This window comes from Rhopilema esculentum, chromosome 11 (genome assembly GCF_057945365.1).
Source record: "Rhopilema esculentum isolate cy_ngs chromosome 11, ASM5794536v1, whole genome shotgun sequence".
Taxonomy (NCBI): domain Eukaryota; kingdom Metazoa; phylum Cnidaria; class Scyphozoa; order Rhizostomeae; family Rhizostomatidae; genus Rhopilema; species Rhopilema esculentum.
In genome coordinates this window covers 15,844,661-15,863,265 of record NC_142825.1, presented here as the reverse complement: position 1 = coordinate 15,863,265, position 18,605 = coordinate 15,844,661, and the positions used below count along the sequence as shown (strand labels likewise).

Sequence of the window (18,605 nt, the reverse complement as noted above, 5' to 3'; positions counted from 1 at the left end):
AGCAACAGTCGATCTCCTATCCATCGTGCCTCGTATTGGGGTCAGGTTCCGAAACCGTTTGTATACCGGGCCTAGGCAGTTGAGTGCATTGCTCTAGGGCAACGAAATCCAAAAGTTGTTTGCGGCATTGAATGTTAGGTGTTGTCTTTTTAGACTTCTGCCTCGTCAAAAAAAGCTAAAATATGTCGGCGACAAACTCTACTGTAAGTTCTGGTTTGTCAACAACTGCAAGCGCTGTGCCCCAAAGTCAAAGTCATACGCACCCACAAGCAGGAACTGCCTCTGCATCGGTACAACTCAGCTCCGATTCTAACTCGTCCAAACGGTCTGGTAAAAGGAAAGTTAAGCAAGAACCGCCAATTTTCAGTACATTTTCGAATACATTCACAGACAAGAATAATGATTTTGTTTGGTAAGATTCCTCGAAATGCAAACTATTAATTATCCTTCCTGTGCACACTATTTAGACCTAAACCAAAATTTTATTGAATAATTTTTAAAATTTCTATAAATCCGAAAAAAATTTTTTCGTTACGTTTGCGAATTCCTTGATATCAATTTGTAAGAGTAAACTATAATCAAATTCAATACAACATCGAAGGCTGTTGGAAACTTAGATTAAAAATTAGTTGCTTTTTTCCTTTTTGAAAATGTGGTAATATGCAGACAAACAAATACAATTTAACCATATATGGATCAACATGAAAACATTTAAATATTCAATAGAATTTGGGAGAAAACCAATCAAAAATAACATTGGAAATTGCATGTTTGATCAATCAATAGCTGCTAACCACTCACCCATTTCCAGATTGCAAAATATTTTTGCCTGATGCTCCTGGAAAGATTCTAGATTTCACAGTTGATTCATTTGACATCATTTGATTCATTAAGTTTCATCTTACCATTCCATGCAGAAATAGCAGACAGTCCCATGCAATTACACTTGACACAGCTTAAACAATTAAGAAGCTGCCTTGTATTTTGAATGCAAAAAAGTCATCAGGCCACCCAAAACAATCGATAAAATGAGCCATGCTTTTAGTTTTGTTAAGTAAAAACTTGAATTATAAAATTGAAAACATGTTGCAATGTTCAATGTCAGATTCTAAAAGGACAAAATAATTTTATAGCCTTTCAATAATATATTTTAGAACTGGATAATTTAAACTATTTTTTATGCAGGAATTTTTTTGGTTACTGATGATTAACAATATCTGTTAATTATTTTCAGTCCAGTTTGCTTTGAAATGATTAAGGAAGCATACATGACCAAATGTGGACATAGTTTTTGGTATGTACCATCTGCTTTTACAATTACAACGTTTGTACTAGAAGTTTTAAAGGGCAACAGAGACAAAAAATTTTAAAATACATATATACATTATTTGAATAATTTTTTAACATATTATGGTCACACTGTTGTTTTCAGAGCATGTTTCTTTATAGTTATCAGTGCATTGTAAGTAGTTTGGAAGAGAGCAACAGATGCCCAAAATGCAACTGCATCATTGAGAGAAAAGATCAAATTTTCCCAAATTTTCTTTGTAAGTAGTCGTGTCTTTTTTGTCTAATTTTATTTTATTGTAGTCATGCTTTATCAAGAATGTATTGATAGGCAGGATAGCATTGCCCTGACTGAGTATACCTCAGAACATGTGGAAATCTTTTAGGAGATTAGAATTAGGCTGTGACAAAAAAACCAAAATTATCTGCCTCCTCCAATTTTAGTAAAGTAGAACTGCATTTTATATCAATGTTTCAGTTGTTAAATGAAATCTGAAAGACTCATCTTAGATTCGCATATATTCAAGGCCAGCAAACAGTTGTTTTTCTTTTCTATTTCCATTTTCTACTTCTTTTGTATTTACAATTTTCAATTCTGAAAAAGTAAATTCAGTAAATTTTTGAGCCTCTGTTGCAATATAGATATTTTTATGTCACCAGAATTCCCTGAAAAAATTTGTAATTTAGGAAATATTTGACCATCTTTTTTAAAAGTTTTTCAACTTTCACCTTGCTAGGAAATGGGTAAGAATGTGTGCGGTGCCCATGTCTTGCATATATGTTTGTATAGGGAAATATTTATATCTTATTCACTAGCCTTAAGAATTGTGTATCTAAGCTGCTGGACCATAGGGCTTCCTGTTGGAATAAGTGCCACAGCAATAGCTTTACATGCAACTATCTTATTAGTCAAATCTTTCGTTGTAGTAAATGATGTTATTTTGAAGTATAAGCAAGGAAAGATCTTGCCGAAAAGGAGAAAAAAGGAAGGTGCAGTAAGTACTTTTGTTTCATTATTGTATAGCAGAATGTGAATCAAACTGAAAATTCAAGAAAACTGAATTTCCTTTCATTGCTGTTGGCTAAATCAAGGATCAGCTCAAAGTCCATGTCTGTTTTTATCAATGTTGCTATCTTTGCTGCTTACCATTGCTACATACCTCTAGCATATGACTTATCAACTGCTGTTTAATGTTTCATTGGATTTGATGCTGATTATGGTGATGCTGTCAGCATCAGTGGTGGAAATTCAGGCTGTCATTTGGGGGGGGGGGGGCCAGGCCTACGAACTAAGAACTAAGTTAAGAGCTAAGGAGTATCCAAAGAGGTCAGAGTACCATTTCCCTTTCCCCACCTGATTGATATAAATGTAGACATAGCTGCTGCTTCATAGTTCTTTTAATTAAAAGACAGTGAACCATCGCAGGTCTTTGATGAGCCAATTAAAGATAATTTCAAAGTCCATGAATATGCATCAGAAAATACAGTTACTAGTTTTTCTTCTTTGTTCGTGATTAGATTCCCACAAATATCTATACTTTTGCTTGAAGCTTTCAATGTCCTGCAGTCTGTATAATGATTATTCCTTAATTAGTGCAAATGCCATTTTCGTAAACACTTTTAAAGTCTATAGCTCATACTGCTACCAACATTTTAGGTATTACTCCATCATGTTTTAGGCAAATTATGTTGCTGAATTGAAAGAAATGATATCTGCTGAAGGCCTGGAACTCTCTGATGTAAAGTTTTTGCTTGGTGCACTGCAAAGGAGAAGAGATTTACTCGAATCTGTACGTCAGTGTATTTTTTACATTTGCTTGTACCTTCGCTTGTATCTTATCTTGAATTTTCATCTTCGCCTAAGCCAAACCATTTGGGACAAGCAGTATCTCTTCGGCATATATTGTATTCAGCATCACAAATACGTTTTGGCAGAGATGTTTATTCACATTGGCCACTGTGTTATCACTACTAGTCGCGTTCAGGCACCTTCTATAGGCTAGCTTTCACGTGAATCCTGCTATACGCTAAATATCTCACCTTAGTCTCCCAGATACCCGCCCTGATTTCAACTTTCTACAACTTTTTATGCCAGGGGGTGCCATCCTAAACGGTAGGTAGGGATTTGTTGTAAGCAATGTCGATGCCATTTCTGGTCAATTTTCATTCTTCTTGCAATTTTTTTCAAGGATGGTAAAGCTGCACAATTGGAGATCTTAAAAGATTTTCTTAATCAAGTTAAGCAGCACAAACAAGAGGTAGTTTTCCGTTTTCACCAGCAATACAGCTTTTGGTAGCATGAATTTTATACGGTATTTTTGATTATTCAGCAGCCAAATTAAGCATAAGTAAATCCCCGATATAACGAATCCCTAAATAGCGATACATTTCAATCACTGGCTGATAGACTCAGAGAATGAGATAAAAATTGGATTAAACATTGACAGTGTTGGATAACTTCTTACAACTGGGACATTGGCAATGAGCGACGATAAAAGTTTTTTGAGAGACTCAGATAAAGAAGCAGAAAAAGACAAATAGAGTCTGAATCAAAAATGTCTTTCAGCCACCACCTAGAAGTGAAGTGATATCAACTTTGCCAATGTCCATGTCCTAGATTATAAGAGGCACGGGACGATTTTCATTTTCTATGACTAACCATTACGAATATTTGAATTCAGCTTAGTTTTTGGAGTTAAATGTCCTCAGAAGTTTAAAATAGCCTAAACAAGCCCACCGTATTTTTTTAGGCGTGTACTGCAAAAAAACACAAAAAACGCTTTTTTCAGTTTAACGAACTCCCGATATAACGAACTATTTTCTTATGTTAATCTTTATAAGAGCAATGCGTTTGTTCAGGGCAAATGTTTACGTGGTCTCTATATATTGTTATGTTAAAATCATTTCTGCGATCTTATTACGACCCTTGCAGCATTGATTAATCTTTTTTAAACAGTCATCTGTATAATTCGGGTATATGTCGTTATTCTTAGCAAATGGATGGGTTAATGAAGGAAGTCAAATGGCTGGATGAAGATTTAGATAGAGTTAGGGTATGCTTGTATTTGTTTTTTATTTGCCTTAAATTCTTTTCTTTTGAACCTTTTTTCTGGTGTCTTTTTTAATAAAATGTGCTCCAGGTTTAAATGGAGTAAAGTCTTTTTCTTGTTTTGTAGAAGAAAATTACGAACCACAACACGGAATATCAAAACCTTTCATTGGTATGTCGTTTGAAATATAAAATCATGCCCATAGCCTTTTAGTAGTTCAACCATTTTGTCATTCGGATACCTGTCAGTTTTCCCATGTCTGATGACTACTTTAAATTTCATATTTTTGTAGCCACATGTTGTGCCAACTACACCTACTGGACCACCTCCGCTTAGCCTTTCAAGCTCCAGGTAAGAACTTTTTCTTCAGTTAACCCTCCGACCCTGGCATCAAACTAGTGATATTGTAATGAGGTTGCACAATGGCAGGCTTTAAAGTTGAAAAGATGGAACAACAGCAAATGTTGACGTTGCACAGGTTAAAGAATGCTGATGTAATCATCTAAACTGAAATGCTGCTAAACTTTTATGTGCTAAAATGGCTAAATGGTTAGTTGAAAAATTTACGTAGAATGGTGATTCAGTGATATAATAGTAGATAGACCAAAAAATGATAAACTGAAATTTAGTTCAGCTAGCAAAAAATGGTAAAAAAATTGCAAGCAGTTAACTTGACCAAAGAACAAACAAGGGATGGTGTAATGCGAGGGCAATGTTTTACATAATGGTTAAGTAAAGTAATAACTATTGCAATTGTCAGACTTCTAAGTGTATAAGACTTCGCTTTTATTGCGCACGAGCTGCCCAACAATTACGGCAAATAATAGGAGTAACAAATTGTCAAAGACGTGTCTCGGTTGCTTATTAGTTACTATTTTGCAATTTTACAGCTTTCAAGTTGATGAATCTTCGTATGATTGCCAGGAAGGATTCAATGCTAGCCGATGCGTGAGTTGTTTACAGGTCCTTCCTAGGTCGTTTTCATGTCTATCCCTAAATTTGTCAATTTGAGGTATTTTTAACATTGTCTCTTTTGAATTTCATCTATTAATGGTTCTTGAACAGTAATCAGAGAAGCTTTGCCTTTTTCTTCTGATAGGCATTTGTCCTTTACCCAGTTGTATGATTTTATTTCAACAGTGTGATCTTTCTATTTAGGGTAATCAGCCAGCCATGTCATCAGCAACTTTGGCCGCTAGACGCAAGCGAGTCCACATGCATTTCGAAGACTTAGAATCGTGCTACTTCAATTTGAGACACGGCAAAATGAGTTGTAAGTAGTGCTTCACGTTTAAAGATACACCTTCCTCTCAAGATGTATTTGAATTGACCACAGACCGTATTTTGACAGACAAAAATAGTTTCTTTCTGATCTAAATTGTTGGGTGATCAAGGACGGCGCTTGAGACAGAATATTTAGATGCTTGCTTACATAGCTGCCGAGAACTTATTTATCAAACAGCTCAAAAACAAAGTTCGATTGCTTGCATCTTATAAGGCTTTTGATAGCATATATTCATTTGCAAATTGTTTCAATGGCCTTTTGTAAACGTAGCCCCAAATCTTTTGACTGTTTTCTTTTGAATCTTTTGAATCTTTTGACTTTTGACTGACCCCAAATCAAACGTTTTGACTGTTTTAGACGTTAGATGAGTCCAGTTTAGCTATCAGAAGTTTTGTTGTAGCTCAGCAGGAAATGTTCTTAAAGAGATCAAAATCTGTGTGAATATAATATATTTCTTCAGACTCCATTTAGGGAGCAGCGAAAGGAACTTCCCAAGTCATTTTCCACATTTGTCCAGCACGATGTACCCCCATATTTAAGAGTTTTATGTAAAAGAACTCCTAAAGACCATCTACAATACTACTGGAGAAGTAATCTCAATCAGCTATTTAAAAACGTATAACTTTCTGCCATTTCAACGGTCAGTATTCAGACGAAACCATTCAGCATCTTCGACTGCCCAAAGGGATGGACATGGGCCAAATTACAGAAGCCCGATATCTAGGTCTGAAAATGCTGTTGATACTGTCCATATTCCATTTGGAAGATTCATAGCAAAAGTTTCAACAGAGTTAACTTACACAATGACACAAGTTACTTGCTTTGAAGGAGCTCTAACGAAAAGAGAACATAACAGATGCCGTCCCCTACGGTTCAGCAGAACTTTTCCTCACTCATATAAACGACATCTAATTCTGTATTTATAAATGCAAAGCTGCAATGTCTGCTGATGACAACGATCTCTTGTTTTCGGATAAATGACAGGCTGAGATGAATAAGGGATTCAGTCACAGCAATACTCGTGCAATACTTGGTTTTGCAATATCAATCTCGTTTAGAACACAAGCCGAAGGATAGCTAGATTTATCGAATTTAACAAAGCAGTAATGAAGAAGAAGATAGAATGGCAGAAATGAAATACCAAAAAAAATAATTTCTGTGCCCATAAAGAATACTGACAATAACAAATACCCAGGGATTCATATCGATCTATTATAGAGCGGTATCATTATCCCAGAGTGACAAAATAATTGATTTCGCTAAAGAAGCTAGACGCATTCGACCAACATTTAACATCCATGCTACCTTCTACTTGTGTAAAGCAACAATACAGTCATTTACAACATACCGTTAAGCATGTTAAGGACAATAGCAGATTGAAATGTTGAAGAAAAGAGCTGCCAATGTCATATTTTGAGCACGTCATTAATAGGAAAATGAAGAGTCGCTCTCTCGCCATTATCCAATGTGCGGATTTTGTGTTAACTGCTGTGTTGAACTGCTTGAACAAAAAATTCTGCAAATGTATTTCATGACCGCTTTGAGGAGGTTGACAACTAAAAGCCACAAGAATCATTATACGAACTTGAAAATTATAAAGATAAACAATGAGACCGCTTTCAAGAGTGTTTGGTTTCAAGACTGCCAACGCATTTAAAGTCTGAAGTTTATTTATTTAAGTTTTTGCTTTTAAACAGGGGCTCGACAGAGTTGACCTGCATTCAATTTTTTTTCAAGGGAAACGTTCTCCAGCTGATTAGAACAATATCCATTGCACAACAGGACAACAATTTTCTTTTGCATAGGGCTTGGTTCCTTTTTGTTGAAAGTAGAGCAAAACGAATCATGCTGTAAGGGACTAACAGCTTATACTTTTACACAGGTGATAAAGGAGATGATGTTTTGGGAACTTTCGCTGACAACCTTTTAAAGTTTACTCGATACAGCGAATTCAGACCCCTAGCAACTTTGAGCTACGCAAGCGATATCTACAATGGGTCTAGCATCGTTTCAAGGTTCGTTCATTTCGTTTAACTTTTGCATGCTTGTTTCCAGTGGCGTGGTGGCTCGAAATTGGCTAGGGGGCACACGCCTTTATGGCGCCTCCAGAGATTTATATCCTTCATAGAACTTTATCAGGGCGTGTGAAACGTGATTGAAAGTGGGGGGCTATCATGCTAAGATTGTGCCAGGGTGTTCGTTTTCATTTTCAACCTCGATTTAGACTGAAGGAAGATTCTACGCAATGAAGGCCGCCATCATGGCTTGTGGCAAGAAAATTTCCAAGTATGACGTATTAGAATGGCCGAAACTCATTCAAAATAAATATAACACAGATAAAGACCCGCAGAGTATCCTAGGAAAATTTACATTTATCATTTCCCAAAATCTCTAAATTTAAAGGGTTTAGGGAAGGCTGCCACTATGGCAGGCGGCCCGAAAAATTGGGAAAGTATTGTTCCTAGGGATAGCCGGGTACGCCATGACGATGGTAAAGATCTTGTAAATTTTTGAAACCCCTTTAACAATAAAAGGGTAAAATAAGAATATCATAAATGAACTATAGTTCTAAAGTACAAGGCTAAGTTGCTTTGTAAAGCCGTTTTTTGAAAGCAGCTCGTCATGCTTTATATTGCTTAGGTTTTGCTTGTCGGGTTAGCAAACATGACTCGAAAAAATTCAGAAACAAAATGGTTAATAGATACACTTTGATGTAAAGTCAAAGAGCTTGGATATGGTTGTTCAAATTTATGGTTGTTTAAAATCATGAAGAAGAAGGTTGGTTGTTTAAAATATGAAATGATATGATATGGTTGATATGATATGATATGATATGATATGATATGATATGATATGGAATATCATATATGATATTCCATATCATATGATATATGATATGATATATGATATATGATATGATATGATATGATAATGATATGATATGGAAGATATGGTTGTTTAAAATCATGAAGAAGAATGAACGACCAGTTTATAATGGTGAAGATATCCAGGCTCTTTGGCAAGTTTCAGATATCACATTGATTTCAAACAGCTCACTTTTTGACATTAGAAATGTAAACTATTTTTTCCGAAAGACTTTCAATTTATAATCTTTGTTTAAAGGCTTTCTTTTTTTTATATGTAATTGATGATCTTATTTATTGTAGCATTGAGTTCGACCGTGACTGCGATTTTTTCGCTATTGCTGGAGTTACAAAAAAGATCAAGGTGAAAAATTATTTTATTATTTTCTTTTTGATTTTATTCAGTGCTTGTGTCATATATATATATTTATAAAACGTTGATTTTCGTTTGACTTGTAGCCTCGAGTTTGACTTTTAGCCACGAGTACAACTTATAGCTGCGAGTGAAACTGATGACTTGCCTATAGCTACGAGTACGACTTACTTACAGCACGAATACGATTTATGGCAACAAGCACGACTTATAGCCACGAGTACAACTTATAGCCACGGGTACGACATATGACCACGACTAATAACCAATAGTTCAACTTATGGCTTACCTATAGCCACAAGTACAACTTGCTGATAGCCACGAGTGTGACTTACTTATATTTATAGCCATAAGATGACTTATTCATAGCCATAAGATGACTTGCTTATAGCCATAAGATGACTTATTTATAGCCATAAGATGACTTATTCATAGCCATAAGATGACTTGCTTATAGCCATAAGATGACTTATTTATAGCCATAAGATGACTTGCTTATAGCCATAAGATGACTTATTTATAGCCATAAGATGACTTATTCATAGCCATAAGATGACTTGCTTATAGCCATAAGATGACTTATTTATAGCCATAAGGTGACTTATTCATAGCCATAAGATGACTTGCTTATAGCCATAAGATGACTTATTTATAGCCATAAGATGACTTGCTTATAGCCATAAGATGACTTATTTATACCCATAAGATGACTTGCTTATAGCCATAAGATGACTTATTTATAGCCATAAGATGACTTATTTATAGCCATAAGATGACTTGCTTATAGCCATAAGATGACTTATTTATAGCCATAAGATGACTTATTTATAGCCATAAGATGACTTATTTATACCCATAAGATGACTTGCTTATAGCCATAAGATGACTTATTTATAGCCATAAGATGACTTGCTTATAGCCATAAGATGACTTATTTATAGCCATAAGATGACTTATTCATAGCCATAAGATGACTTGCTTATAGCCATAAGATGACTTATTTATAGCCATAAGATGACTTGCTTATAGCCATAAGATGACTTATTTATAGCCATAAGATGACTTATTCATAGCCATAAGATGACTTGCTTATAGCCATAAGATGACTTATTTATAGCCATAAGATGACTTATTCATAGCCATAAGATGACTTGCTTATAGCCATAAGATGACTTATTTATAGCCATAAGATGACTTGCTTATAGCCATAAGATGACTTATTTATACCCATAAGATGACTTGCTTATAGCCATAAGATGACTTGCTTATAGCCATAAGATGACTTATTTATAGCCATAAGATGACTTGCTTATAGCCATAAGATGACTTATTTATACCCATAAGATGACTTATTTATAGCCATAAGATGACTTGCTTATAGCCATAAGATGACTTATTTATAGCCATAAGATGACTTATTCATAGCCATAAGATGACTTGCTTATAGCCATAAGATGACTTATTTATAGCCATAAGATGACTTATTCATAGCCATAAGATGACTTGCTTATAGCCATAAGATGACTTATTTATAGCCATAAGATGACTTGCTTATAGCCATAAGATGACTTATTTATACCCATAAGATGACTTGCTTATAGCCATAAGATGACTTGCTTATAGCCATAAGATGACTTATTTATAGCCATAAGATGACTTGCTTATAGCCATAAGATGACTTATTTATACCCATAAGATGACTTGCTTATAGCTATGAGTCCGACATGTAGCCGATGCCTTCTGCCCCGTACTTTAAAATTTGGTATTTCTTGACAGGTTTTTGAATATAATCAGGTGGTCAGGGATGTTGTTGATATTCATTACCCTGTGCATGAAATGACTTGCAACTCTAAAATAAGGTATCTCACTCTTTCTATTTACATTCGTTTTTATCCTGTCATGATTCGTGATATTTTCCATTAGCAATATTTGTAAATTAGCTGAAACTCATTAAACTAAAATTCATTAAAGACTCATTGCTAACAATAAGCCTTTGCGAGGGTGGCAAATTATCCAGGCGACAATCCAAACAATGGTAGAAAACTTCTACTGATTAACCATAATTGATTTCAGACTGTCTGAAAATGCATTATGGGATGCTTGCGTAGCGCAATGGCTCATTGTTAGCAATGAGTCTTTAAACTGAAATTCATTAAGCTGAACTGGTTTTCGTCATTGCTCTATAAACTCTAAAGTGCTATTAATTTTATAGCTCCATAGCTTGGAACCACTATCACAAAGGTATGCTTGCTAGCAGCGATTACGAAGGTTCCGTGACCCTGTGGGACGCATTTACTGGTACTCATACAAGACTCTTTCAAGTACGTTCAGTGTATAAACCGCTTAGAAACTTGTAATCAATGCTTATTTCACATTGTGACTGTTAGCAAATTATTTTATTCTATTTCGTGTCTAATGCACCATAGTAAACCGGTTTGCATACGTTCTGCCTGAAAGCTGCATATTATATAACAGTATATAGCAGTTTTCTTTTGGTTTAGGAACATGAAAAACGATGTTGGAGTGTTGATTTTAATACTGTGGATCCAAAGCTTATCGCCTCAGGGTCTGACGATGCTAAAGGTTTTTATGCCATTGATTCTCTCAATATATTTCAGTAGAATAGAGCTGACAAGAGCAGTTCTTCCTATGAAGTTGCTACCCGATTGTAAATACTGACAGAATCAAATTCCAAGAAGCAGTGCCAGAAACCAATGATCACTCTTCTAAGCCCATAATATTTTTACAATTAGATTGCAATATTCTATTCGTGAAGAAGTAGATGCGAAAAGGTATAATGCAAATATATCAAACAAACTTTAGTGGAAACAAGAAGAAATGTGCACTTAAAATATCCTTTCTAGACGTTTTGTTTTATGATATGGATGTACTTAGCGTTCTTGCTGTCATCATAAGGAACCTGCTTCCTTTCTCCGGTGCCCAGGTTTACCTGGTTTCTTTCAATTGATGATGTGCCTGATTCTTGGAAGAATTTTAAGAGGTTATCAACACCGTTTTCTTAAAACTACTTCATTGAACGTTTTCCCTCTCTTTAACAAACCTAATAAAACGAACTGTGTTTTGGTTTCCCTCGAAGATTGTTTTATTTATGCAAGAATCCCATTATGTTTTGGTTATTTTAACTCGACATAGCTAAAAAGCCAGGTAATTTGTTATATTGTTGTCCCATGGAAACTGTTTCACATTATTCTTTATAGTACTGCACTGTGATTTTCAATTATTTATTTTGAGTATTTTGCAGAAAATGCGTGATATTGTAATAGCTTGACGGTGCTCTTGAGTTTTTTGCGATTTAAGGTCAAAATTGTGAGGTAGCCGTCATTTCTCTTGCAGTTTTCTATGTTGCAAAGAAGTCATCTCCGATAGTAATTACCTCCGAATCTATTTTAGTAAAACTTTGGGCAACCAATATGGATCATTCCGTGTCAACTTTGGAAGCTAAGGCAAACGTTTGTTGTGTTAAGTTCAATCCAGAAAGTAGATATCATTTGGCTTTTGGATCTGCAGGTATTCTATTATCTATTTTTGTTTGCTTTTGCCACAAAGTCTATTTCATCTTTAAGTGATTTAGTAAAGGTAAAGATATTTTTTTGAATCCGCAAATTTTTCTTTTCAATGTTATCAGTACGTATTTGGTGAATCGATCATTCTTGAGGCCCAGATGTCTGAAATTGAGGGTGGACACATTTGAAAATGGTACAAATTCAATATCGTGTCGAAGCTGAAATCCGAATTCTTGATTATTCGATGTCTAGATATTACAAGGAGTTCAGGTGTGTGTGTGAACGTGAAAGTTGTTACTTCTACAACATATCGTATGTGGATTTGAAAGCATCTATATACAGATGGCTGTCGCCTTTTTCCAGACTTCAGCAAAGTGATAATCCAATATGTAATTCAGACACTTCTTTCGAATGATGCATGTTAGCATGTCATCAGGCTCGGGGTTCAGAACTCAGCAGACTCGAGGCTGGAATCTCAGAGAGAGCATGAAGACATGCCAGTGAAATCTTCTTGCCTCCACAGTGAATAGTTCTGCTAAGCTTCGTTCGCATTCTGAGTCTACAACTGACATTGCAATATTGAAGGAGCACCATCAATTAATGTTTCTTGTTAATTGTTATTCCTGTATCTGGTATACTGTGATGGCGAATTCTGTGTTTAGAAAGATTTGCACAATTATCACTTCCAGCTGCTTCTTATTGCTTTGAAGATCGCAAATAGTTTTAGTTATATGGCCTCTCCCTCTCGAAGGCTAGAGTCACGTCATCTGTTCTATTTTGGTTCACTGAAAAAATTAGTTTAAAATTGTTGCTCTTACTTTGAAATATACATCGTTTTCGGAATTGTTTAATTCAAAGCTTAAAGCCTGCTTGTGAGAAGCTACGGGTTCCAATGTGACTTTGTCGTGAAGTCTTTGGTTATGTTTGGAACAATTTATCATTTTAGTACTCCTTTTAGACTGATTCAATCAGCTCATCGTACTGATGAAAGTCCCAGTTATACTAACATATCTTTGCTGACGCAATTTACTTTTGCTTAACTGGTCCGCTACAAGAATATAGTTTTGTTTTTTTTATTGAGCGCATTCTTCTTACGATCCTTGAATTTTATGATCCTTTAACTTGCTCCTTGAGTTTTGCACTGTTTTTTTCAGATCATTGTGTTCATTATTATGACCTCCGAAATAGCAGGAAGCCTTTGGCAGTTTTCAAAGGACATCGAAAGGCTGTCTCATACGCAAAATTTGTCACACCAAACGAAGTAGTTTCTGCGTAAGTATGTTTTCTAAGCATTAACTTTTGTTCGAAAAAGCTTCATGTGTTACTCCTTTGGATTGGTTATTACAATGTTTGTTTACTTCATCAAACATGGTGTTTTTATGCGAAGTGTCCAATTTAAGTCCAGATAATAAGTACTTTTGTACAAAGAAAAGGAACGCTTAGATTAAACTATTGTTGAAGAAATGCAAAATATGTATCCTCTACTAAAAAACAAGAGGAATAATTTTGCTGGTTGTAAAGGAGAGCGGAAATTTGCCCTGTTTGAGAGAAAAGGAAAGATAAGACCAGTGTAAAAAGGATGGTAAAGATTTTATCTGTATGAAAAGTTATAGCAATTTTGCTAACAGAAAAGGTGATTAATGGTTTATACTGTGTGAGAAGATTGCAAAAGTTTTCTCTTATATATTTATATAATATAAATATAGAAAACTATCGAGATTATTCACAAGGATATTCGCAATAAATTTAATCCTAAGGCGGAAATGATTTTTTCCTCCAAGTTTAGGGTTAGGGTTTAAGTACTTCTGTTTTCCTCGTATCAGTTTTTTCAGTGTTCAAGTTATTGCATGCAATAATGGTACATGGCATTCAGGGTTTTATCAACTTTTTTCATATTAAACAGGTTGATCAATGGCAGCTGTGGACATGAATTCTAAAATGTTTAAAAAGGAAATCATTTACATAAGTTCAAATATTCAATAATATTTGTGTCCATAGCTTATAGGTTTAAGCTTTTAAAATGCTAATAGTCTAGACAGATGCAAGACCGATTCATATTCTCGCATGTTCATTATTTAAAATCAATTTGTTTTATTTTCTCTCAATTTTTGCATTTTCCTTCAGTTGCATATAACTAAGATCCTTCCATGAGCCATCGAATGAATTCCATATGACTGGATCTCTTAATCTTGTTGAATTCTGGCATTTCAACTCGTCGAAGTTCTTTTGTTTCCCTAGACTTTAACGATTTCTATTTTTCTCAAACATTTCAGAGACCAGGTTGACCGTGTTGTCATTTTTATCTTTTAGCATTAATATATTCAGTCTCTACTAGTACATATAAAACCTGAAATCCCATTTTTCACTCTTTAATGCCCTCTCTGGTGGTATTCTTTTGTCCAACTTGTTAATCGTCCTTGCCACAGATATATGTATTTTTTCAATTTCATTTCACGTGCTTAGGGAGCTGTTCCCTTACACCAGTACTGTCTACAGTACCGCTGTTTTTATTGTTTTAAAGTAAATTTCCTAATATAATTTCGTTGAAAGATAGCTCATTGTCCTGATCCTTTTTCTGTTGCACCAAAGACTTTGGATACTACCGTTGCTTGCTGATTCCAGTTTAACTTCTGATCAACTAGGATGCCAAGACATTTCTCATTACTTTAACGCACAATTTTAACACATTCCTCATCACATACAAGACATCGTGATAATGAAACAGTGAACTTTTGTTGATTTAAAATCATTACTTTAGTCTTTTCTGCGTCTCAGTTTTGCCTTTTCAAGTATTGTTTTCTTTGCAGATCGACGGACAGTCAGTTAAAATTGTGGGATATTTCAAAACAGCAGTGCCTAAAGACTTTCAAGGGTCACATGAATGAGAAAAATTTCGTAGGACTTGCAACTAATGGAGATTACATTGCTTGCGGTACGTTTTGAATGCTTTGGCAGTTTTGCTAATTTATTCTGCTTTGCCAGGACGGCCGTAGAATTGTTATTTCGATTGACCAAAATGATTTAGAAATTTTTCTGTAAAACATTTTGCTTTTCTTTTTTCTTAGCGTCCGTTTTAATTTCTAAAAACATTACTCCATTTTAATTTACATTTACCCCGAATTATTTGTTACGTTTATCATCAATTTTTGGTAAGTAGGGCATGTCTGAAAGTAGCTAAGTTAAAGCTTGTTAAAGGCTACTTTATGAGGGATAAGAACAACATAGAACATGCTTTGAATGAAAATGTATAAAAGCACATAGATAGGAATGCTTGTGAGAATTGGGCTGACCTTTGTTTGAGCATTTATGGTTGAAATAACAACATCACCACCGAAGTCGAAAGGCAATCAGGCGCTTCAATGTATACACCAAGGATTTTGCCTCACTCTTATCCAGACGATGTTGACGATTATATCGATTCAAAAATCTTTTCTGTAAATCATAAGCCTCGAAATGAGTTTATGATTTTTGGAGGCAATGAATTGGAGATGCATTGTTTCATTTGAAAAAACCGAATGATTGTGGATGTACCTAAAAGACTGGCTTTGATAGAAGCGCTATGTGGCATTTTAAATCCATTATTCTTGACATCATCATTGGAATTTTGCCACTTCTTGTACGTCTTTAACACACCATTCGCTCAACCAACACGACTTTTATCTATTCACCTATTTTCCATATATCTCTTAAACTGGGCCTATGACACATTTTGTTGTTTTTGGCCACGTTTCCAATCTTCATTTCTTCTGCAATAATTTTGGACCCCCAGAAACCGTCTCTACGTTGACCGACGTGTCTGTTATTTTTCAAAACTCTTTTGATCAGAAACTCATCCATTTGCAAAGCAAAATACCTGCTTGAATTGACCGTAAAATCTACCCTCCTTTGGTCATTTTTGTTACGTTTGAAACATCGTTGTTGCCCTTATTTCAGTGCAGCCGGTTGCTTCTTAGCTACACTTTACACTTAGCTGAAAACGTATTGAGTCAACTTCGAAATTTGTAAGACATTTTTTGCAATGTATTTTGAAATCATTTCTTGTTGCACAAGAATGACGATATTTCAATAAACTTTTTCGAAGGCTGTCAAGTTCACGAGCAATTGTTGTTGCCTCGTAGGAAGCGAAAATAATTCCCTCTGTGTATACTACAAAGGTGTTTCCAAACAACTGCTGTCATTCAAGTTCGACACCATTCGCAGTGTATTGGTAGGTATTTTTGCCTATTTATCTTCCTACAATTGACGATGCATGTGCTTCTTTTCTTTTTAATATTTTACCCTAGTTTTTATGGATTTTCAGAGACCTTCACATGTACTTCTTAACATGGTTGTTTCCTGAATTAGGTAATTGCACATCAGTTCAATTACCTATTCCTAGTTCTTCGGCAAACTTCTTTTGGTTAAATGTAAATTGTTGCGATTTATTGTGCATGCAGGAAAGGCATTAAACCGGTAAAAAAATCTTGCGAAAAGAATTGAAGGAAATAGGTCAATCTCATTCACTTTCTTGTTGAAGTTATTTCAACATTAAACTCGATGTTTGAGCGATTTTCAAAGTAGCTTTGGCTTGTAAAAATCTTGCACAGAAATGAGTCTCTACCAATAAATGTTGATAATCCAGCAATCTTGTAAAATTTGCAAAAAATGAGAACATCTATATGAAACTATGCGCCCCGTATATTTGAAGAATTTTTATTTCGCTTTTGTCGAAATATTGTCATTGAATACCCCTCAAATCGTTTCCTTTGCATACAGGAGCGTGATAAGAAAGAAGATGACGTCAATGAGTTCGTGTCTGCTGTGTGCTGGAAACCCGTAGGTTTTTTTGCTGCATTCGGTCTGATTCGTCCAATGACCTATCTGCTAATCTCTTCACATGAATTTATGCTCTACGATGATCTTTATTGAATCTTATTAATTCGTTGGGAATAAGTTTTTTTTCATCTCTTTGGTCTTGTATGAAGATGAAATAGTCGAAGTTAACCTTTATTAAGACTTAAAATTCTTCAATTAAGCCAGTGCGATTTTGTTAAAATAGTCAAGGTAAAAACTAAAGAAAAAAAAGCTCACGCTCGTTCCGCACTCGGTTCTAGACCTAAGAATATACCTGAAACTATGGAATGCATATCGCCTTTTGAAAGCTTCTTTACATACGGCAGAAGTTTCAAGTTAGGCAGATTGAATGTGGACTTCTTTTTTTCTCTCTATAATTTTTTGAATGCTTCACAGTTAGCCTTGCTTATGTTCTTCAAAGTGCTTCCTGGGCAACCCAGGCCACATGTTAATTCTCTATAAAGCCACTTGTTATTTGTAAGTTCCAAATTCTTAGCGTTCTTAATCTTCGCTTTACAACTTTTAGGATTCAAATATCGTTGTTGCTGCAAATAGCCAAGGATCAATCAAGGTCGGAAATCTTTCTTTATTACCTTAAAAGATCACTTTTTATTCTTTTTATCTAGAATCCTTCGAAATCTTTGATATTGCATGAAATTTTGAAATCATGAAATTTGATATTGATTTATCAAATAAGTGTCTTTTTTATTTATTATTTAGTTAATTATATTCACTCTTTTTTAGGTCTTGGAACTGGTTTGATATAATTGGAAATGCGGTAACTTCATTCGCCGTTTAAAATTTGAATTCGTTTTGTATATTTGTGTGTATCTGGCGTACCAGGGTTGATTTGTCTTTCTGTACTACTTCTGTGACGAGTAATTAATGTTCAGAGATGCCTGGTGTTGCATGCAGTGCTGGATGTAAGTCTCGATTTCATTTGAGCAAGACAGTGCCATGTTTGTTCTAATTTTTCGTTAAGAATGAAATGTTATATCAAGCTCCTACTCGGCTCGGTTATGCCGGGTCAAGGTAGCTATTAACACCCTGAGAGTCCCTATTCGACTTTTCCAAATACAGCAGTTCCCGCATCGGCTGCTGCATCCGCCGTCTCTGAGGCACTTTGTCTTTTGGAAATTTAATCTAAGTTCTTCGTGCTAATTTAATGTACTGCACACGTCCAATGAACAATTTCATTCAGTGACAATTATATTTTCATTAGTATTATTAAATTGGGACAGTTCTCTGGAATTGATTAATTACTAGCTTACATTTATTTGGTCGAGTATTGTCGTTTAATTTTTAAAATGATTGATTTTATAGTTATCTAAAAAAATTGTGTCCATTCCTTGTAAGAATTACTTTGAATTAAAAATTATCTTATGGTTA

The 18,605-nt window shown here is 34.9% G+C and overlaps 1 protein-coding gene across 1 annotated transcript; it reads left to right on the top strand.

Annotated features, from left to right (window-relative positions):
- Positions 1–39: 39 nt before the first annotated feature.
- Positions 40–18,605, top strand: LOC135694022 (E3 ubiquitin-protein ligase COP1). The gene is made up of 23 exons (XM_065212653.2): positions 40–412; positions 1,235–1,294; positions 1,450–1,547; positions 2,215–2,282; positions 2,967–3,077; positions 3,477–3,545; positions 4,281–4,340; positions 4,464–4,508; positions 4,630–4,688; positions 5,228–5,285; positions 5,496–5,610; positions 7,505–7,637; positions 8,790–8,850; positions 10,636–10,718; positions 11,072–11,180; positions 11,361–11,442; positions 12,271–12,387; positions 13,538–13,655; positions 15,191–15,315; positions 16,502–16,590; positions 17,139–17,198; positions 17,743–17,787; positions 17,961–18,605. Exons 1-23 carry the CDS (start codon positions 183–185, stop codon positions 17,976–17,978), a joined length of 2,013 nt encoding a protein of 670 aa, XP_065068725.1. The 5' UTR covers positions 40–182; the 3' UTR covers positions 17,979–18,605.

Coding starts and splice junctions, on each gene's coding strand:
- LOC135694022 (XM_065212653.2), top strand. CDS start 183: ATGTCGGCGACAAACTCTACTGTAAGTTCTGGTTTGTCAACAACTGCA. Junction 5,286..5,495: donor GATTCAATGCTAGCCGATGC/GTGAGTTGTTTA, acceptor CTTTCTATTTAG/GGTAATCAGCCAGCCATGTC. Junction 8,851..10,635: donor GAGTTACAAAAAAGATCAAG/GTGAAAAATTAT, acceptor ATTTCTTGACAG/GTTTTTGAATATAATCAGGT.